The sequence below is a fragment of the Akanthomyces muscarius genome, chromosome 2 (genome assembly GCF_028009165.1).
Source record: "Akanthomyces muscarius strain Ve6 chromosome 2, whole genome shotgun sequence".
NCBI lineage: Eukaryota > Fungi > Ascomycota > Sordariomycetes > Hypocreales > Cordycipitaceae > Akanthomyces > Akanthomyces muscarius.
The window spans coordinates 248163-269734 of record NC_079242.1 but is presented as its reverse complement, the minus strand read 5'-3'; the positions used below and the strand labels follow the sequence as shown (position 1 = coordinate 269734).

At 53.3% G+C, this 21572-nt stretch overlaps 8 protein-coding genes across 8 annotated transcripts; 6 read left to right on the top strand and 2 right to left on the bottom strand.

Annotated features, from left to right (window-relative positions):
• Nucleotides 1-2287: 2287 nt before the first annotated feature.
• Nucleotides 2288-3343, top strand: LMH87_003189 (uncharacterized protein; the record flags this gene model as incomplete). Its single annotated transcript, XM_056203118.1, has 1 exon — nt 2288-3343. The coding sequence occupies one exon, from the start codon at nt 2288-2290 to the stop codon at nt 3341-3343; it is 1056 nt and encodes a 351-aa protein (XP_056047969.1).
• A 1431-nt stretch (nt 3344-4774) lies between these two features.
• LMH87_003188 (uncharacterized protein) lies at nt 4775-6056 on the top strand (the record flags this gene model as incomplete). The annotated part of the gene is made up of 3 exons (XM_056203105.1): nt 4775-4781; nt 4983-4998; nt 5069-6056. 3 exons carry the CDS (start codon nt 4775-4777, stop codon nt 6054-6056), a joined length of 1011 nt encoding a protein of 336 aa, XP_056047968.1.
• A 1122-nt stretch (nt 6057-7178) lies between these two features.
• Nucleotides 7179-7841, bottom strand: LMH87_003187 (uncharacterized protein; the record flags this gene model as incomplete). The annotated part of the gene is made up of 2 exons (XM_056203094.1): nt 7179-7495; nt 7556-7841. 2 exons carry the CDS (start codon nt 7839-7841, stop codon nt 7179-7181), a joined length of 603 nt encoding a protein of 200 aa, XP_056047967.1.
• A 3660-nt stretch (nt 7842-11501) lies between these two features.
• LMH87_003186 (uncharacterized protein) lies at nt 11502-13222 on the top strand (the record flags this gene model as incomplete). Its single annotated transcript, XM_056203082.1, has 3 exons — nt 11502-11561; nt 11631-11959; nt 12028-13222. The coding sequence occupies 3 exons, from the start codon at nt 11502-11504 to the stop codon at nt 13220-13222; spliced, it is 1584 nt and encodes a 527-aa protein (XP_056047966.1).
• A 386-nt stretch (nt 13223-13608) lies between these two features.
• Nucleotides 13609-14616, top strand: LMH87_003185 (uncharacterized protein; the record flags this gene model as incomplete). Its single annotated transcript, XM_056203071.1, has 1 exon — nt 13609-14616. The coding sequence occupies one exon, from the start codon at nt 13609-13611 to the stop codon at nt 14614-14616; it is 1008 nt and encodes a 335-aa protein (XP_056047965.1).
• A 33-nt stretch (nt 14617-14649) lies between these two features.
• On the bottom strand, nt 14650-15315 carry LMH87_003184 (uncharacterized protein; the record flags this gene model as incomplete). Its single annotated transcript, XM_056203057.1, has 4 exons — nt 14650-14775; nt 14971-15005; nt 15099-15183; nt 15244-15315. 4 exons carry the CDS (start codon nt 15313-15315, stop codon nt 14650-14652), a joined length of 318 nt encoding a protein of 105 aa, XP_056047964.1.
• Nucleotides 15316-15519: 204 nt separating this feature from the next.
• Nucleotides 15520-16765, top strand: LMH87_003183 (uncharacterized protein; the record flags this gene model as incomplete). Its single annotated transcript, XM_056203044.1, has 3 exons — nt 15520-16325; nt 16392-16531; nt 16590-16765. The coding sequence occupies 3 exons, from the start codon at nt 15520-15522 to the stop codon at nt 16763-16765; spliced, it is 1122 nt and encodes a 373-aa protein (XP_056047963.1).
• A 2154-nt stretch (nt 16766-18919) lies between these two features.
• LMH87_003182 (uncharacterized protein) lies at nt 18920-21460 on the top strand (the record flags this gene model as incomplete). The annotated part of the gene is made up of 5 exons (XM_056203033.1): nt 18920-19004; nt 19098-19677; nt 19729-19937; nt 19991-21342; nt 21398-21460. 5 exons carry the CDS (start codon nt 18920-18922, stop codon nt 21458-21460), a joined length of 2289 nt encoding a protein of 762 aa, XP_056047962.1.
• Nucleotides 21461-21572: the final 112 nt, after the last annotated feature.

The window sequence follows — 21572 nt, the reverse complement described above, 5'->3', positions numbered from 1 at the left end:
AATGAACAACTTGAAGTAATATCCGCGGCGATGGCGTTGCAGCTGAAATTGCTGCAGCGCTGTGGTGCTACGAGGCCGACCGCCATGGGCGCCGAAGCCACACGGTTACTATTGAAGGGCTGAGACATGGGCCAGTATCTTTGTCCTTCCTTCTGTTTCGCGCAGGGCTCACTGGCAAGCCTCGATTTGTTGTGGCTTTTCAGCCCTCGGTAGTCATTTGTGGACGCCTAACTAGAGAACAGAGGTAAAAAAAGGGGCGATGGGCATTTCGCGACATGAGCTTCGACTTTTCCATATCGAGGCGATACAGCCGCTGAGGGAATGCGCACCACCTCGGCCACGAATTTGTATAGCTAAGAGGTGAAATAAGATTCTCATGCTAAAAAATAACTATGCAAAATAGCGGAAAGCTCCATGAGTAGTCAAAGTCATAAATGTAGCCTGTGTCAGCCGCTGATTTGTTTTGCATGTTGTCTGTATAGTTACTAAGCCCGAGTTGTGACTGCAGAGCAGGAACCTGGTCCTTTGCCATCCTTCGCGTTTCCTCACTTTTGCGTAATCGGCATCGAACGTTTTACTAAGCAACATGACCGCGTGACAAAAATACTTTTACGGATATTTGCCCTAGACACATTCAGTTCTTCTGCCATTTGCTCACTAGGTAGTTCTCACTCAGTCATTGTACGCATCTCTTCCGAATTTCTACTCACCTAGAGTCTAACCACTTCCGCTTCGTTCTTCCTTCACGCAGCGATACCGTAACTGTCTGGCACGGACAGACACCCATTCCGGGTCTATTGTATAACGGCTGCTTAAGAAAAAATTTCGTCACTGGCGACCCTACCACCTCTAAACGTTGTAGAGCCAAGAACGCTTAGGTTGCAGCTGACTTGCTCTTGTCATTGACTCGAATGCATTATGTGAGGTAGCTGATACCGAGCGCTTGGCGCAAACAAACATCCCGATTATCAGTATCATGTCTAAAGAACTTTCCAATTACAGTACCCAGTCGTGCGCTAATCCGACTTTGGCTTGTCAATATTTGAATCTGCTATTGCGATGCTCTCTAGCGCAGCCATAGAATCGGCACCATTCCTGCTAAACGCTTCAAAAAAGCGCAAAAGATTTTGAGTCTTAGCAGGTGACTCGGGCTTAAATTTAGTGAAGCTAGCAATCGGCCGCAATGCGCGCAAAGACCGCTCCTCCCGTAGCTGCAGACCGCGAGTTTTGCCTCTGTCCTCCCCTGGTGCATCGTTATCCATGATATTGTAAGACACGGTCAGTGTAAAGCCACCGAGTTTCTCAACACAGGTTACGCCGTCTCCCAGTTTTAACAAAGAAACATTGAGGTAGGTGTCCGATAGTACACCCTCCAGGCCAGATAAAGTCTGCTGTCTGTTCTCCATTACGCTGTTTGGCCAAAGAATCCGCGGGAGAAGTGTTTCATTGTGAAGGAGACCCAAGACGCGCTCTCGGTCAAGCGACGGCGGAAGCGGATATGCTGTTGGGTCTGCTGTTTTCCTTGAGTAAAAGACTGCAAGATGTTAGTTTGACCCTCATTTGCCTGCACATAAGTTTTGCGTATACACATCACTCACATGATGACATGACTGCGCATGGGTGAGCGAGAAAGGGCAAAGGAGCGGTGGGTAGTCCGGAGATGCTGTGTACCGTGGCGAAGAACGGCAGTTTGCAATGAGATGCCAAAATGAAAATGATGAGGCTCCACACCAGCCCGACAGTATCTCCGTCACTTGGTGAGCTGGTGGCTGAATAGTGTTTCCGGTGGATGTCCGGGCGGGCGAAATGGAGTATTTCCGTGCAAGTGCCGCTTGCCGCCTTGGCTGACGTCATGGCAGTGCGCCCTCACGATGGATTTGGTGCGAGCATTACCATTTCTTCCAGCTACATTGCAGATAGGGCTTAGTTAAAGAGAACTCTGTCAGATTTTACTGCCTTGGCGCTGCATTGCAGAATGGACGGCAGCATCGTGCCGGCTGGGCGCCTCGAAGTGGGTGCGACTACAGAGAAGGATAGCAGACAAAAGTCGGCGGTTTTTACAACGAGAAGAGTAAGAAAAAATAGCTTCAGACTAAATCAAAGTGCTCGGCAGTTGCAAGAAGATATCAAAGACCTAAGGAGAAGTTTGATAGAGCGCGCAAAATGTATAAGTATAGGCTGGCATTCTACCTCGTCTAAATGAAAGCTCCTCGCCAACAGCTCGAGTTAAATTAGGCTCGACTATTCTCCTTGCTCTTATTTTTCCCTAATTCTCTCGTCCTTCAAGATGGGTGCAGAATACCAAGCTTTCCCTGACGGTGAGGAGTACGTCTCGACCGTCAGTATGAACGGCTTCAACCGTCGCCTTCGGCGTGCCGTTAAGCTCTTGTTCGCCCTTGTCGTTCTCACCGGTGTGACCTTCCTCGGTGTTGCCTACATGGCCGTTAAGCTCGGCAAAGAGCGCGAGTATCGTGCTTACTTGGAAGAGCAGCTACATGCCCAGAACGAGGATGGCAAGACACTGTCGAAGCGGTTCCCTTTCTGGTTCCTCGGCGCCGCTCTGTGGACTGGCAACCAGGTCTTCGCCTTTTACAGTCTTGCGACTAGCTGCAAGAGTTTCAGCAGCAGCGCCGGTAACGCCGCCACGTGCATTTGGGGCGCCATTTCCACGGCCGCGACCTTTATCGGCGTGGCCAAGCACGGCGCCTCGACCGTCAAGATCATCCACGACCGCCTGGCCCAGAACGGCATCTCCATCGGCGGCTGGAAGCGCAGCGACGCCGTCCTGGAGGCTGAAGAGGCTCTGAGCCAGATGTTCATGGTGCCCGTAGCCCTCGACGGTTTCATGGCTCACCACCATCCCAAGCTTGCCCGCCTTCAGCTGACCGAGGGTACTCTCTGGCCCGTCTTCCACATGTACAACCATCACAACACCAGCATGCACTTTACGCTGACGGCCCACGAGGTTGACCATTCCGTGATGTCCCTTGGTTTTGGCCAGAAGAGCGATCCCAGCACCATTGGCAAGCGCGAGTCGTACAACGACGAGTACTTTTCGAACGGCGGCATCGACTACACCGATTGTTTCAACGATATGCAGGACGTGGATCTACTCAACAAGGGTTCGGACTATCAGCAGATGGACCGAGATGTTGAGTGCTACTTTCCCGACTTGAGCAACACATACGGTGTTGAGATTCAGATCTACGACTCCAAGATTAAAGGCACAATTGGCTCCGGATCCATCGCCGCCTTCCGCGGAAGTGACCACGCTAGCAGCATCAGTGCCATGCCAGGCTGCCCGTCTGGCCTTAAGGCTACTAGCAAATGCAAGAAGGCGTAAGAGAAAATTAGCTGTGCAGGGTTAGCACGTTTCTAGAGATTTTCGAGGCTGGCCTGTGCGTTGGGGCTGAAGAAGAGGAACCAGAAAAATAGACGAAGATTACCAAAATAAAAATCAAGGAGAATAAGAAAACCGAGAACACCAAGCGATGAAGGGAAATGATGAGTGGAATGGTGAAACAAAACGAATACAAATGATGTAGTTACCACAGGTTTCTGATGGAATAAGCTTTTGTACCAGTGGTCGCGGAACTTACTGGTTGTAGGTAGTGACTAGCTACATGTGGCACGTATCAGGACAACTAGTAATGATCACTGGGATTTCCCGGCAAGGATAAAGCGTAGCAGTTCGTTGATTTTGCTGATTTTGAGATAGGGTGCAGATAAGAATAAGCTTGGCACTTCATGCACGATGGCGCGATCGCACAATGCCCTAACGGACCCAACTGAGCATTTGTCCTTGTCCGAAAATTGGTATGGTGCAGCTACCCGGCGAGCAGCGAGTAACATGGTACTGTAGGTCGAGACGTTATTCATCCTCGGCTCGTTGTTGGTGTTGTAAGTGCTCGGAACCTGGATCGGCCTGGGCCTGGGCCAGCCCTAACCCAAGGGACAACCAACACACGAAAATAACCAACAGGCCCAAAACCGCCCACCTTGCCAATTTCCCTTGCGGCGAATTCTCTTTTCCTGGTGCGACTTTCGGGGGACAGAGTTCAACTTGCGACGGGTCGCAGCGGACCGGCCTACGGACAGACTGCGGAGGCACTTGCAGGCGCCCGGTTGACGGGTGTGCCACGCGCCGAAAAACAAAACCTACGACAACGACACGACTGACATCTCTTTTCGATACCGAGAGAGAGGTGGCAGGCCAGGGGTTGCGTGCCCAGGCGCACGCGCACCCGACCACCAGATACACTTTGAGGTTGCAGGTCTGATCAGGCCCCCGTGGCGTCTTGCAGAACAATGAATGGACAAGAGGGGGGGGATCGGACCAGGCTAAGCAGCCAAGACAATGCCACCCTACCCTTATGCCACCTCCCCCACACCATAAATCGCTCGCCCTAGTTAGTGGGCTGTTAGCTCCGAACTGTTTGCCTGGGCTTGCCCCGTGAGGGCGGTCGCAGTCCCTGCCAGTAGATGCAAGAGCCAAGATTCACCCCGTGGGCGGGTGGCTCAGGCGAAGTTTCCCACCGCCCGCCCATCGGGCCATGAAACCTCTTTGTTGCCGAAGAGCACTTGCTCCACCCACTCATGCACCACGACGGTGGTCCCAAGGCTCTCATTTGGCAGATGGCCAGCTCACTAACCCTCGCAAGGATGCTCTGGGGGGAGCAAGTTGGATGGGAAGTTTGCTTCCTGTTTTTTCCTCAATGTTTTTTTATTCCCTCGGTTTTACTAATTTTATTTTGAATTTTGGCGCGGCGAGCACATGCCGGGTGACATGCACAGGTTGTTGGACAACACCACCGCATGGGTCCCCTGTATAAGTGTATAAAAGGCCCCCCCGCAAAGAAATTACCAGTGCCTCATTTTCAGTTGTCTCACGCATCTGTTCTTTGTTCGGGAACTGAGCACGAGTGAATATAATTGCTTTTCGCAGTGACTGCGTCATACTCAGTAGCTTCGTCCAACAAAAGGACCTCACCTCCTCGTGTAAGGGCCCCCTCACTCAACCCCCGCTCGGTCACCCGCGCCAGCAGCAGCTAACACTTTGTTCTCACAGGCCACCAAACTCGTCTCATAACACAATGGTCAACTTTTTCAGAGCGGCCGTCGCCGGCGTCCTGGCCTTTGCCGGCGCTGCGCAGGCTGCTGCCGTGGGCAATCAGTTCGCCTCTGGCTACCCGGGCTCGATTGAGGTCAAGTCGACGAGTCCGCTGACGATCCGGTACTCGACGTCGCAGCCCAACGACAAGAACTGGATCGGCATCTATCCGGCCGTCGACGGCGGCGGCCCGGACAACCAGCAGGAGGGCACCAAGGCTTCGGTGAAATGGGCGTACGCGTCCGGCCTCGACGGCACCGTCACCATCCCCACCGACGGCCTGCCCGGCGGCGACTACAAGGCCTACTTTCTCGCCCGCGACGCCTACATCTGGCAGGGCGCGCCCGTGCAGTTCTCCCTCGACAAGACCTACCCGGGCACCGTGAAGGCCACCAGCGGGTACCCGATCCGCGTCGAGTACAGCACGAGCAAGCCCAATGAGAACAACTGGGTCGGCATTTACTTTGCGGCTGGCGGCGGGCCGGACACGGGCGCGAACAACGGCAGCGCCTCGGTCCGCTGGGCGTACGCCGGCGAGGCCCAGGGCTCCGTCGAGATCCCCACCGACGGCTTCGGCGACGGCGTGTACAAGGCGTACCTGCTCGCCAACGACGGGTACGAGTCGCTGGCCTCGCCGCAGATCTTTGCCCAGGGCAACGCCGTCTTCAAGGGCGCCATCGCCGTCGACTACGCCGCGGGCAGCTTCACCTTTCAGTACACGACGCAGCGTGCGGCTACCAAGAACTGGATCGGCATCTGGCCCTACGGGCAAGGACCCGACAGCCAGTCTGGCGTCGGCGCCTCGCTGGTCTGGGAGTATGCCACGGACGCGCTCGGCGTCAAGAAGGTGGACGCGAGCAAGCTGGCCTCGGGCCAATACCAGGCCTTCTTTCTCGCCAACGACGGGTACAGCTGGCTTGCCAGCCCCATTACCATTCACAAGTAGGAAATGATAGTTATCTCTTTGCGTACATGATGCGTGGGGGCTTGATTGAGCGCTTCTGTTTGGATGGTAATCTCTGAGCCATTTATAACGAGGTTCTACCGGGCCATTTACACGCCGGCTGAGGGAAGCACATATTTGCGAGAGCAACAGTGATTTATGGAGGACTACACGATACATGCGATGAGTGATGCCAATTCCCCACAGGCCCGAGCTATGTCATTCAACATTAGAATAGCCGGCGCTGCACTGTACATAGGGGAACAAGTACATATACTACACAATACATACATACACATTCTACATTCACTGATTAAATTCGCGACGACAATGTCAGCCCGTCTACTGGCGAGCGCGGGCGGGCGGAACTTTTGGAACGGTGGCTCCCGTAGTTCGCATCCTTCGGCTCCCACTAGTTACCCTGGATACATGGCACAGCTGTTCCGAGGGATCTGAGCCCTCGCTTTAGTACATGCAAGGTACCATTTACTGATGCAACATGAAATTTACAGGGATGCAGCCGGAGACGGTGCGAGTGTTGCGCAAGCCTGATTCTCAAATATGCAATAAATTGTTGCACGTCTTTTTATGTACATCAGCCCGCACTTGGCCAGTGTCGCCGTATTCATCGTCGACATCAATGTCGCTTACGCTGCCTGTGGAAAAAGTTTCCCGTAATTTGCAGAACATGAGATGGCGCAGTTATCTAATTCTACTTACTATTATTTATGAATCCCTTTTAGTAGTAAACTTAGTACTACACAGACTTCGGGTTGTGTTCCCTCACATCATCAGCCTTGCCTCGGCAGACGCACCGGGTCATGCACAAAATTGAAACGATAGTTGATGGTGTAACGGCTGTCTGAAAATCTCAGCTGGTCATTCGAGTTAGTTCAAGCAACGCTAGACCATTAAAGTAGCGGCAATCTGCTCCGCGCCTTAGACACGTAGTGTGCATATCCACAAATTCACGGATAGATGCAGTTTTCAAGATATGCTATAAAATATTGATATAAACGACATGGCTCATTAAATGTAAACATGGTTCGATATCCCACAGCTGCCATTAATACTTGCTCTGCGCAGCAGGTCTTCCTCTCGGTGCACTCCCAGATCATGCGGCGCTTAAACAAAGACACGCTTGACCTCAGTCTTGACGCAGCTGGGGTTCTGGGGCTTGCCGTTGCCAACAGCCCAGTTGAGGGTGAAGTAGCTGTAGCCGCTGTAGTAGGTGGTGCAGGCGTACCACTGCTTGAGGGCCTTGAAGGGGCCGGCCTTGGGAGGGTTGACGGTGTCGTCGACGTAGCTGAAGATGGCCATCTCGCTGTCCTCGTCGCTGAAAGCGACGTAGGTGGCGGTGTAGGAAGGCTCAAACAGAGGGTGTGCGACGTTGGTGGAAGGGTCGTAGTAGAACTCCATGGCCTCGGACTCGGCCTGGCCCTCTATATAACCACAGAGGTTAGTGACTGCTAATGAGGTGAAGCTGGGGCAGTTTGACTTACGAACGGGGAGGTTCCAGACGAGCTTTCCAGAGTCGCTGTAGCCCTGAACGGGGCTACCAGTGCTGCCCTGAGTGGTGTTGAGGTAGTAGGTGCTGTAAGCGTCGGGGGCGCTTTCACCGATGCAAAGACCCTCGATAGCAGCGCCGGAGTGGCAGGAAGAGATGGTCTTGCCGTTGATGCTACCGTCCTCAGAGTCGAGGACAAGCTTGAAGGGCTTGGACTGGATGTCGTCGGCGGCAGCGAGACTGCTGAGGAGGATAGAGCTGGCGATGGTGGTGAACTTCATTTTGAAGGAGTTGGTTGGTTTGTGAAGGAGTTGCTTGGGAAAAGGTGATGAGTGGCTTGTTGAGAGATGATGATGCTGGATGATGAGTGAAAAGACTGATGAGAAGAGGGACAGTAGTGATGTTTATATATGGTTTTTACAAGTGTGCATCGTGGAATCAAGGATAGCACGGCAACGTTGGCGGCGGGAGGTATGGATGGTCAGCGGCTTGGCACTTCGCACTCAGTCTCCCGATTAGACAGAGCGTGTAGAGAAAACGAAGTTGGTCCGCTTCCTAGATGCGTTCTGCAGGGAACGAGCTGTCAAGCGGCAGGGCAGGGGCCGGCTGTATACGAGGACGGGACCAGGGTGGCGCGGCTTCGGCGCCGACAGCAAAAATGAGCAGCAGGTTCCTCAGCCGGAAATAGACGATAGAACACGTTTCGGGGCGGAAATTTGGGTGTCGAGGCAGGAAGACAGAATTGTTGCTCCATCGGCAGCATCATTGCTAGGCTGATGACTGCCAAGCGTCAGCCAGATCCCCAACAGCGGGTTCATGGAGACGAGAGCAGCAGCAGAGGGCCCGTGGCTGGGCAATACGAGGCCGCAATCAACAAAATGGGTGGTGATGCTACGATATGACGTCTATGGCTCCGCAGGCTAGTGGTGAAATGCCGAGCTGGTGGCGGCGAAAGACGGTGATTTTAGCGTAGCTTTAGGTCGATGGTGGTGGTGATGATGGTGATGGTGGATGAATGGGCCAAGGACCAGTGGGGGGTTCACTGCTAACGACGCCATAAACACAGTGCTGTTGGGGGCGCCTTTTGGCAATTCTTAGGCCAAAATGCCCCGTAAATTGCTCCAAGATGGCCCCTAATAGCGCTACAAACCGCTGTAACGAAGCTCGCTATAATGACGTTGGGCGACTCAGGCGTTCCGCTTCCATCGAAGCTCAGAGAATGCACGACCATTTCAATAAGGCAGATAATATTTTGATCAATGTCGATAAAATGCATTAGTTGTAAGAAAAGTAACCCTCCTATTCAATTCTACTAATGCAGCCTGCATCCTCCGCGCGCCGCGGTTGGTGGATGAATCGGCATAGCCTTGTCGATGCCTCCACTTCTGCCTTGTTCCTCTGCAATTTTTCCGACGCCTCCCTTTGCCTCGTCCATCCCCCCATCCCCCACCCCCGGTGAGGCTTGCGATGCCCGTTCCCCATCCAAACCCGCGTCCGACGCCTTGCTAAGTCCGTCTCCTGCTCCATCAGAGGGCCCTCGTCGAATACGAGGTTCTTTGCTCTTGACACTGCAGAACGGGCCTGTTTTGGCCCCTGAGTCCCGCAAGGACCACCAGCACGACGACGTCGAACGAACAATGGCCACGGAACCAACTACATCATCCATCGAGGTGCTGCCATTATCCCGCCCGAGGTTCCTATCGCCATGCGTCTGGACGGCCCCTCTACTCGCGCACGTTGTTTCTCGTTCACACCTTCAGTCCTGATATTGCAAGCAGTGCCGTTTGTCACTAGACTTACTGCTGGTCCAGCGTTCGTTCAGAGCATATTTCTGTAACTCGACTGCTTCAGAAGAGAGTGCTGCCGAGAAACGGCAAACAGGGAATCCCCATACCCATCAACGTACGCCGGGATCTTCTTTTCCGGAGCGTCACGACATGGAGGGACCTCTTCTGCACTGACATCATTATATTTCCGACGACCCATCTCCCGATTGAACCTTCAGCCCTCTGAGCTAGACAAGCGCAGCAATTGTGGCTTGCCGTAGTTGCGGCCCTCTGCCTATCATATCTACGCTCGGCTTTGACCGTCAGAGTATCGACTTATTTTTTCCGGCTTCATTCCAATGCATTGTTGGAATTCTTCGATACCTTTACGCATTTGATAATCATTCATCCTCGCGGAACAGGAATCCGTCCAAGTCCATGTCGATCGAATCGTCTCTGCGAGTCTCTATTCTCATCTCATTTCTCCGTCCCATGGCGAAATCCACTGGGCCGACACGTCGGCAGCGGCTTGTAGATTTTCCCGTAAGCCACAGGGAGAAACCTCGTATTGGGTATCCCTAGTGTCTGCCAGCGTGGAGGACAGGGCCTGCAATTTTCCTGGATGTGAACTGCACAAGCAGAAGCTCCAGCATAGGACAACCCAGACGAGTCAGCAGGCTTCGTCCCAAGACGCCGCCTCCTGACAGCGGTTGAGAATGGACTTCAAACCTGTTTAGGGTTTAGTATTATGCTGGCATTGTGTGTTTCCTGCCTGGCTTGCTAATCATATCCCGACGTGGAGCTTGTCGCACATGCACACTCTCCCAAGCTAGCAGAGGGAACTCGAACAAAGGCAATGTCCACCACAATGCGGAAGACGGAGGCTCATAGCTCCATCTGAAGCAATGACGTACTTACACGTGCTCTTGCAACGTACCTATTGCCTGTAGGCTGCGTTCCAAGTCCCCATCTTGGACATTCCTCACGGAAGAGGACGATGTCAGTCAGACATGCTACGAAACCACTGCTGCGCCTCAAGCTATATTGTGTACTCGTGCAACCAGAGCGACGTTTTACTGACATGCTGTGAACTGCATCAACCTGTGATTGGATACGCTTACTTGATTAATTGAAGTCTTCGGCCATGCTCATATGCATCCCCCCGTCACACAAGCCCTGCGCAGAATACTGTCTGCTAGCCATGTTCCTTGCCGACTCTCTTCTTTGAGCAGTCTTCTACATGCCAGCGAATGCTGCGATGGAGCCAAGGGTTTCAGACTTGCTTGTATAATCGTCTTCGTTTTCGCGGCGATACAGTCAAGGTTATCTAATGGTGGATGACAGTCTTGACCTTGGCAATCCCGTTGCAAATTCTCCCATTGACGCACATGGGCATCAGGCATGACAGACATAGGACTTTGTGCTGCGCGGCAAAGTATATATGGATAATATACCGCTCATTCCTCTCAAAAGAAATGGGTTTGCTCTCGTTGCGTTTTGTAGGAAATGAAACACCACGAAAAATGTACCGAGATGTCGCACCAGCATGTCGGGTTGCGGAGCCGGCCTGATCTAGGTATCTGAGCGAGCGCTACGCCATGCCGCTGCGGGCCGCTCAGCACGCTATCATGGCCGCGCAACGAGTCTGGGATAAAGACGGCATAAGGCAATACAAAGGCTGTAAGGTGCACCTGAGCGAAATTATCGATTTTCCGACGCGGTCACAGATCGGGTCCACGCAGCGGTGCAAAGCGCGGGGATGACGGAGGGGTTGGCGCAGCGATCGGGAAATCTCAACAACAATGTTTATCAAGGATATTCAGGATTGTCGGGCGGCAAACTGGCTACTGGGCAAAGCGAATGCTCATTTTGCGGCCTCTCCTGGTTTGGAAAGGCGGAAGAGTGTGAGATTCAGGTGAGACGTTTTGCTGGCAACAACATTCATGAAGCCCGCCAGATGGCACCAGCCGGAAATTAAAATTGTGTAGATGAAATATCTGTTTTTCTCTTTCGGTCGTAGATTTCAAACTACAACTTTTGCTGAAAGCTGGTGGATGGTAGTGTTACCAGAGGTAGCGAAATGTAGCGCGCCAGACGGTGACTAACCATTTGGCTTGATTTTGTTGCTGGCATTTCTGTCCTACGGCTTACAACTATTTTCTTCGCAAACGCATAATGGCAACCCCTTCGCAACTCATGAACGCAACATGGTTCCTAGAACTGTTTGCAGACGAGGTACGCTTTTCTTTGCGCGTGTCCCTGGAATAGCGCCTGTGCTAGTCGATCTGACAAGGGAGAATCTAGTTTGTGCAGACGGACGCCGCGCGTCACCACTACCCTGCCCATGCACTTTGCCTCGTTAACCTGGCCTTCAATGCTGTATTTTCACGAGTACTCTACAACATCGTGCATGTAGAGGAATATGCCGATGACACAGCTGCGAGCCTCCGCATGCTGCAGCAAGCAGCGCAGAGTCAGCATCTCGCTGCCACCAAGACACTGGAGATTGTATTCCTGGACCATACGGGCACATGCAGAAAGAAAAACTCCATAAACCATGGCAATCTCAAAAGATTTCGAGCCTTGATTGCAGATCTATTCGACAAGATGCCCAACTTAGCCCGTTTACACTGGTACGTCACAGCCAGACACGCTCCCTCACTCCTCGTGGAAGCTTGTCTGCTGACCTTGTGCTCCAAAGCACCAATTACGCAAGCTTTGACGACAAGTGGATGCGGGATATGGAGGAGCTGCCCAAGTTGGAGTCACTCATACTGCACGACATGTCTGCCGACGACCAGTCAGAGATGATTGTGGCCGACAAAACCCGCGCGGAGAACCCCGCCTATTTCCGTGGCCCGTCGTCCTTTTCGGCCCTGAAGAGTCTGAAGCTGCTAGAAATGCAATATGGAATCGTAGACTGGCCAAAGTACATTGCCTCTTTCATGCTTCACGCCCGCGGCCTCGAGGAGCTCGAGCTAACAGCGTACTATGAAGAGTGCGACGACACGCTCGTGAAGGCGTGTGAGAACTATGCCTCCCGCTGCGAGGACGGGCGTCGCGTGCGACTCAAGACGCTGCGTCTTGGCAAGCAGATGCACACGCCGACGGTCCATGTTTTGCGCAAGGCATTTGACCTGTCGGCGCTGGAAACAATCGACGTCACCGAGTGCGACTACGGCCTCGCTGTTGTCGAGCCGGATGTGCTTGAGGTCTGCGACCCGGCGGTGACCCCGAACCTACGGAGCATCACAATTGGCGAATTGGCGTATGATAACTGGCGCCGCATCACAAAAGTAACAACAGGCCGCAGTTTCTTCCGCGCAGACTGCGCCGGGTTTTGGCATGAGAACGAGCTCGGGCGCAATGTCTATGAGCTGGCCAAGCTCAACAGAGCACCGCAGCTGCGGCTATCTTACCCTAGAACCGAGGAGGGCTGTGACTATGGAACGCTCCTGAAATGTGTCAGTAACTGCGACTGGCTGACGCACCTTGCGCTGTATCTGATGCTGGATGATGAACCCGGCAACGATCGGGCGCAATCGACGCAACCGATGCAGCCGACGCTTGAGCAGCTCGAGGCCGCGCTGCCGGCCCTCTGCGAGGTTCTCGCCACGCTTTCGCGGCTTAGAGTGCTACAGGTTCATCTAGCCACTAACAGTCAAGTGTTTAAAAAAGTTGGGCATCTGGAGCACTCGATCATGGCGACGAAGATGATGGCCAAGGCATGCCCGGCGCTGCAGTACATCAACATCGGCCGCATGACCTTTGTGACGACGTGGCCAACACCCGCTCCGGCGTCGGCGGAAGAGTTGGAGCCTGTCGTGCGCAAGATGAACATGTTGACAGAGTCGGCAGAAGCGGTGCTATTCTTTGAAGCCGATTCCGATGTATAGATTCCACGACCATAGACAGGAGTAGTGGATAATTATTCCTTACTTTCTTTATATTCTTCTTCTCATTTTCCTTCTGTCGTTGCATTAATTCCCTTATTTTTACTATACGGAACCGCCGCCGGCGTCCTTTTTTCGCCCACCCCCTGACGGTGTCTTGCTCATTCCCCGTGCTACCCGATTTCCGGAGGTCAGATTGCACAGAAATTGAGTTTTTGCCACGCCGAGATGGAGACCACTCCACTGAGTCACACCGGTGCGTGGTTTGGCTAGAGCAGAACTTTTAAGCTTAAACCACGCCTCTCACTGGCTAATTCTATCTCCTTATAAGTATCGACAAGGAGACACTAAGGGGCTGGTAGCGGAATAAAAACGGTGAAAGCACAGTCATGGATCCCACCTACAACGTCCTTGTTACCGGCTCGGCCGGCCATCTCGGCACCGCGCTCATGCTGGCCCTGCCTGGGCTCGGTTTCAAGCCTTTCGGCATCGACATTCTCGAATCACCTACCACAACCGCGGTCGGTAACATAAGCGACCGCAGATTCATCAACAGCCTCTTGCAAGGAAGCAGCATTAAGCACATTATTAACGCGGCAACGCTCCACAAGCCGCATGTCGGCAGCCACACCAAGGAGCAATTCGTGGAGACCAACATCACCGGCACCATCGTCCTTCTCGAGGAAGCCGCCAGGCTAGGAAACCAAATTGATAGTTTTCTGTTCCTTAGTACCACTAGCACCTTTGGCACTGCCCTGAGCCCGAAGCCTGGGAATCCGGCAGCATGGATTGACGAGTCTGTGGTGCCGCAGCCCAAGAACATCTACGGCGTCACCAAAGTAGCCGCCGAAGACATGTGCTTCCTCGTCCAGAAGCAGACCGGTCTTCCCGTGCTCGTTCTCCGCACCAGCCGCTTCTTCCCCGAGGAGGATGATGACGACGATCGCCGCAACGCGCTCGGCGACGCCAACCTCAAGGTGCTGGAGCTGTCCTACCGCCGGTGCGACCTTGAGGATATCGTCAGCGCATGCGTCTGCGGCATGGCCAAGGCCAAGAGCATTGGCTGGGGCCGGTACATTATCAGCGCGCCGCCGCCGTTTCCACGCGACCCGGCAACCCTCGCAGCATTGGACCGCGACCCGGCGAGCGTGCTGCGAGCCGTGGCACCGGACGTGGAGGCCGTCTTCCAGGCTCAGGGGTGGGACTACTTGCAGCGCATCGATCGCGTGTACGACTCGTCAAAGGCGGTCCGCGAGCTCGGTTGGAAGCCCAAGTATACGTTTGCGGAGACGGTGAGGATGGTGGGCGAGGGCAGGGAGTGGCGGAGCGAGCTCACCGTCAAGGTGGGCAAGAAGGGGTATCACGCAGTCAGCACGGGTGTTTACACACAGCGATGAGACTAAGTTGTATTAAGCTTATTGAGCGAGAAACTAGACAGCTGTTTTCAGATGTTCTCGCAAACGCAGCGAATCAAGATCTAGAAGCGCAATAGCTAGCATAGTCCAGCCTCGAACAATAAATGAACAGAGTTGCGCCTTCTGCACGTATTGAAGTGTCTGATGTAGCCTGTTAATAATTTTCGACCGTTCTGCGCCATGTAGTCCTGATAAGCAACTTTGTGCTGGCACATACAGCTACATTGCTCGACGCAACGGCAAGCGCGCCGTACAATGCCAAAACTCTCACGCTTTTGCAATAAAACAGTATCGTAGCACACTAATCATCTGACGCTGGACTGGGGAATACTTTACGTGTTCATGGTGTTTAGCAACTTCGCACTGGCAGACTGGACGGCAGCCGTTCATGTTTGAGTCCCGGCGGGCCGCTGGCCTTGCTTAAATGAAGCTGGCAGCCGAATGATAATGATTTTTGGCCATACATAGCTGCGAGATTACGAAGCCAACTCTGAAATCATTCATCTCTTCGATATCTTCGTCAGAGCGGCCACGGTGGCTCATAGGCTCCTGACACAACACTCAGCTCTCGTTTCGTAGACTTGGCGATGTTCAACCAGCATCACCCACCACATTTATTTCAGTAAATTCTGATACAAATACAAATATGAAGTTTTGGGCCGCTGCGTTTGGGAAACGCATATTTCAAAGGAGACTTTGGTATGCTCAATGTTTACTGGTCATTCTACCAAATCGCTGCAACCCCAAGGATCGGCGCCATCAGCTGAGGGCCGATGCAACATTGTGACCACTAAAACAGCATGCAGCTCCGAGAGCCAGCAGGGGCCAGGCAACTAGCTCGATAGGCATGAGACAACTTCAGAGGAAGCCGGCATTCAGATTCAGATGCTGATTTTGTCTCCCCCGAGTTTGTGCCAGGATAGCCCAGCGACCTGCTTTATCAAAAGACGTGACACGGCGCAACCTCGTACGAGCGAAAACCAGCCCGCCATGCAGCCGTCAGCGCTCTTGGGCTTTGCCAGCTTCGCCGCGGCTGCGGCCGCGGCCGCCTCCGCACCTGCGCCGTACATGGGCGGCGACACCTCTGGCTGTGGCAAGACTCACCTCTTCAACGCATTCCCCAAGATCCGCAGCCTCAAGTCGGGCGGCCAGGACCGCGGCTACCTGGCGCACGTTCCCGATGGCTACGACAAGAACCACCGGTACCCCGTGATTGTGGGCTTCCACGGATCCAGCAGCGTCGGGTTCTTCTTCGAGGCGGACACGGGGCTTGATCTGCCCAAGTACACGAGCGACAAGATCATGGTCTACCCCAACGGCCTCGGCGGCGCGTGGGCGGGCGCCAACTACTCGGTGGCGGGCGTCGACCAGGACCTTCAGTTTGTGTGGGATCTGCTGGCCGACGTGCGCAGCAACTTCTGCGTCGACAGCGCGCGCATCTACGCGACGGGTATGTCGAGCGGCGGCGGCTTCGTCGACACGATTGCGTGCAACGCCACGGTCGGCGGCGAGTTTGCGGCGTTTGCACCGGCATCTGGGTCGTTTTACACAAATAATGACGAGAATCACCAAAATTGCAAGCCCGCGCGGGTGCCGACGCCCGTGCTGGAGTTTCACGGTGGCGCAGACGAGTCGGTGCGTTACAACGGCGGCCAAGGTGAAGGCGGCATTGAGCCATCCATCCCGAATTGGTATGTCACTGTCCCACAGAACCGGTGTGTGCTTGACGGGATCACTCTAACATGGGGGCTGGATAGGTTGAAGCGATGGGCTGATCGGAATCAATGTGACACCCCCAACAAGCAGGAAGATTTGTACGACGGCGATGTGCACCATCTCAGCTGGACATGCAAGGGCCAGGAGGGTGTGCTGCAGCATTACAAAACTGATGACCAGAGTGAGTTTCAAAACAGCCGTATCTGCCAACTTGAACCTTCACGCTAACTCTATACCAGAGCACGACTGGGCCTCTCCTTGGCCTAACTTTTCGCAGCTGGCAGCATTGGACAAGCCAACCCATCTCGAAGCAAGTGCTCTCATTCAGGAGTTTTTCATGAGATTCATGCGACCGGCAGAGGCATGTAAAGTAAATTGCCGAACGAGTGGATGGCCGGTAGATACGTTAAAATGAGCCACGCGGTGAGCATCAATCATATGTAGCCTGCTTTGTTCTGAGTGCAAGATGTCTCCCTCTCTTTCTTTTGGCTGCTGTTCCCGGATAGTGCGTTACAGCTCAAAATACAGGATTGATTGGCGGTGATGAAGCTAAAAGTTCTTTTCTTCTTCTTTCTTTATTGATCATCCTAGCATTGGCCGTTCTTGGGCGAAAATGAATCCTCCTCAGAAACATCTCAGCTCTTAATAGCGCAGGGCTTATTCCGTACCTGCAAGATGTCTTGACGCTTGTAGCCGATCTCTCATGCATTGCGTAGATGTTGAACCTTGTCGTTTTCTATTATCCTACGGCCACTTCATACCGGATAGCAACAGCGCCATTAGCATATGTAGCTGCCATCTATTATGAAACTTGGCCAGGCTAGAAAATGAGCTTAGGCTAGCAAAATCTGTTCCTTTTCTTCTGCTCATTGGCAGAAATCTTGCCCAGCTCTGCTGTAAAGCGATTATCGGTTCAGTGTGGAAAACGTGGCAGCGGGGAACCCAGGGATCTGGAACCAAGTTGGCCGAACCCTTCCCCATCCATACTCATATTGAAAAGAAGCAACTTCCTGATCAGGGCCGGCGAGCCGAGCGAGGACCACATTTGACTCTCTTCAGCTTCCGATATCTTTACGACGGGCGCACGGGGGAGGGGGGTCTAGTAGAACGCTTCCGAAATGGAAAAGTATCAAATGACTTGTATTATTATGCTTGATGCTTGCATTGCCGATATGCTTGCCTTGTTCATTGCAGTCGGCCATCCCAGTGGCGCGTTCGCGTGCAGCGAGACCCGCCACCGCCAGCCTGGTTTTTCGTCTTGGTGGTGTGGTCTTTACCGACAAAGGCTTGCAAGTTAGATGTAGGGCGTCTCGGTCAATTTATTCATTTCCGCGGCGCTGTTTGCCCAAGCTCACTTCAAGGATACTTCACTCTCCTCTCGTGCGTCCCTCTGTATTCCCGCAAAGACGTCCACGCCAATGATAGGCCGTTTCTTGCAAGGCGCTGAGGTTTTCGTACGAGAAAGAATTGCTGGGAGAACGGACCCGATCGCCGCCGCGACCCTGTGCCCACAGACGGCGAGCACTGCCTCCTCTGAACGCGGAACTCGGCTCAACTTATGGGGGCTTGTGGATTGTTAAGAGGGGCTTCTTTCCCAACTTCCCACAGCGCCCAGCGTGATGTGCTCTTCTTGGCGGGCAAAAGGCCGTTGGATGGTGGAGCGATGGCGGAGGCATTTCTGCGTCCGACGGTAATAATCAGCCATCAATCAATCAAATCAAATCAATCCAATCAGTTACCTAACCATGGCCAACAGCGGCGTGGCTGTGCCAATATTTGTTTCCGGGAACAAGTATTCGGTTTTTGCCATTTTCGTGCTGAGTGGCGTGAGCAGGAGCCCTGTCTCGCGTCGGCCAAGGGAGGCAATCTTCGGAGCTTCGGCTGGCGGTAAAGATTCCGGGCTGATCTCTGGGCGGAAGACGGTAGTACGAGATCATCTCGCTTTCCGGCGCGCTGGCCACGACAAGAACGAGAGCAACGCCTACAGCTTAAGCTTACTATTGATCACGCGATGAACCACCAGGCTTTGACCGAAACTCTATTCCTCTTTTCCGTCTGCGCCATTCTTCCCACGGACTCGCTCTTACATGCAGCAAGAGTAATATTACCCTGCCAGGTGGATATCATCTCTTTCGTTCCTTCTCCACCATGCAACCCTGGGTTCTTTTCGTTAGTGTCGTTGCTCCGCGTCGGCCTAGGGTGTTGGACAGGCATTCACAGGCACCACACCACCCTCAAACCCCCGAAAAAAGTGCGAGAAGGCACAAACAGGCAATTGTTGGCCTCGGTTTGCGGGAGCCAGAGCCTCATTTAGATTGGACCCGAGGGATAAAAAACGTATGGAGAAATGGCTGGTGAAGGTGGACGCCACTGGGGATAATGTTTGCGACGACGACTTGGGAATGTGGGAAAATATTGATCTTATCAGATCAATCGCTGATGGGGACGCCGCAGCCATATTTACCTCTGCATGTGCCCGCTTTCTGTCTGCTGTCCTTGTTCCTCTCATCCTCTGCTAGCTGTGGTCTCTTTCTAGTTCTGCATACTTGAGTAGCATTGGCAATAAAACATGCCCGACACCGTCGAGGTTCGCTTCAAGGATGACGGCGAGCGCCGGGCTTCATCCGACAGCCCTGTCGGCCGTCCGCCTTCAAGTAAGTTTCTCCTGTCGCTTTGTAGCAGTATTTCCCTCCAAGGTTGGAGTCACAATTGCACTAGGTAACGCTGACTGACATGCTGCACAAAAGTCGCCAGTTCGACACCCTCGCGCGAGGAGACGCTCGTCGCCGCGGGCATCGGCCACCGACCGGACGATCCTGAGATGCCCTGCCTCACAATCCGCATGTGGGTGATTGGCATCGCTTTCTGCCTCATCGGTAGTGGCGTCAACACACTCTTCACGTTTCGCTTCCCCGCCGTCACGCTGTCGCAGTCGGCGATTCAGCTGCTGTCCTACCCCGTCGGCCGCGCCTGGCACTTTGTCGTGCCCGACTGGGGCTTCACCGTCTTTGGTGAACGTTACAGCCTGAACCCGGGTCCGTTCAACTACAAGGAGAATATTCTGATCTACATCCTGGCCAACCTGAGCTTCCTGACCCGTCTCAGCGCCGATGTGCTGACGGAGCAGCGCGTCTTCTACGGCCTCAACCTCGGATGGGGCTTTGAGATTACCATTACGCTCGCGACGCTGCTCTTTGGCTTTGCGCTTGCTGGCTTGTCCCGTTCAATCATTGTCGAGCCTTCTCGCTTGATGTGGCCGGGTGTGCTGGGTAATACGGCGCTAAACTCGGCGCTGCATCCCGTCGAAAACACGTACAAGACTACAGAGTATGTAAATCAGAATGCAGGAACAAAGGAGCCAGAGCTAACAGAGCCTAGAATCCCCAGCGGCATCTCCAACAGAGCGAGATACAGATTCTTCTTGATGGCATTTGCTGTCTCGTTCATCTGGTACTGGTTCCCAGACTTCATCTTTCCTGCGCTAGGCTACTTCACGTGGGTTTGCTGGATTGCGCCAAAGAACGCCGTGGTCAACCAAGTCTTTGGCATGAAGAGCGGTATTGGTCTTTTGCCATTTACATTTGATTGCAAGTTATTCTCCCGAGACCTACTCTGTTTCACTAGCGCTAACTTACTACAGGGGCCCAAATTGCATACATTGGCTCGCCACTTGTCATCCCGACTTGGGCCATTATCAATATTGGCGCATCACTGGTCTTCTGGATCTACATTGTTACCCCGGCCATTTACTACAGCAACACGTGGTTCACTGCCTACCTTCCAATGCAGACCAATTCAATCTACGATAATCTCGGCAAGGTCTATAATGTCACCAGGGTCATTGACAAGAAAGACGGCTTTGTGCTGGACCTGAACAAGTACCACAACTACTCTCCAATCTATCTGCCAGTCACCTATGCCCTAAACACATTTGGCCTCTGCTTCGCTAGTATATCGGCCCTCATCGTGTGGCTCATTCTCGAGAAGCGCCACGAGATTTATGAAGGTTTCTGTAATTCCTCGCTGGCGGTGACCCTTCGCTTGGCTCCGAAGACGGAAAAGACCGTCCAGGAGCAGGCGTACGGCACAGTGCCAACATGGTGGTATCTAGTTGCTACTCTTGTTTCCATCGGAGTTGGTATCTTTGCTTGCGAGTACTACCCGGTGCAGTTGCATTGGTACGGCGTTCTCCTGGCCATGATCATTTCCGCCTTCTTCTTTGTTCCGCTCGCATGGCTTTATGCCACCACCAACATCAAGATCCAGATTGACATTTTCTGTCGCCTTGTTGCGGGATATATTTGGGAAGGCAAGGTGTTGGCTAACATTTGGTTCTTCAACATTGGCTATATCTCTGGTATCAAGGGTCTCGCATTTGCGCAAGATTTGAAGCTCGGAATCTACTGCAATATTCCGCCGCGCAAGCTCTTTGCCGTCCAGGTTGTCGGCATCATCATGGGCACGCTCGGTCAAGTCGCTGTCCTAGAGTGGGCTCTCAACAACATCCCCAACATCTGCACCAACAAGGCCGACAACGGTTTCACGTGTCCCTTTTCCCGCACCCACTTCAACACCAGCATGGTCTGGGGTGCCATCGGCCCACGCCGCTTCTTTGCGAATGGCGCTCTGTACCGTGATCTTCTCTGGTTCTTCTTCCTCGGTGCTCTGCTTCCACCGGCCGTCTACATCCTCAAAAACTACGTTTTCCCTAAGACCAAGTGGCTCAAGCAGATCCACATCCCACTGTTCCTCGGTGGTCTCAACTTTATCCCTCCGGCATCCGGTACCAACTATGGCAGCTGGGTTATTGTAGGTCTCATCTTTGGTCTCTGGATCAAGCAGCGCAAGAGGCAGTGGTGGAAGCAGTACAACTTTATTCTCAGCTCGGCCATGGACTGTTCCGTGGCCATTGCGGGAATCCTGATTTTCTTCTCCATCTTCTACACCGGCGCCGCCAGCTACTTTAAGTGGTGGGGAACCGAGGTTCACAAGGTAGATAAACTGCGCGTTGGACTCCGGTGTGTAAATGCTAACGGAAAATTTCTAGAATACTTGCGACTGGAAGGGCTGCACTTACAAGGTGTTGGCCAAAGGGGAGAAAATCCACTAGTGAATTTTGGGCATGAAGTTGCGCGGCAGACGACAACACGACCGTCAAATTTAGCTGTTGTATATACGCATTTGTATTTGTCGTTTCGCGTTGCACATTTAATTCTCGCATC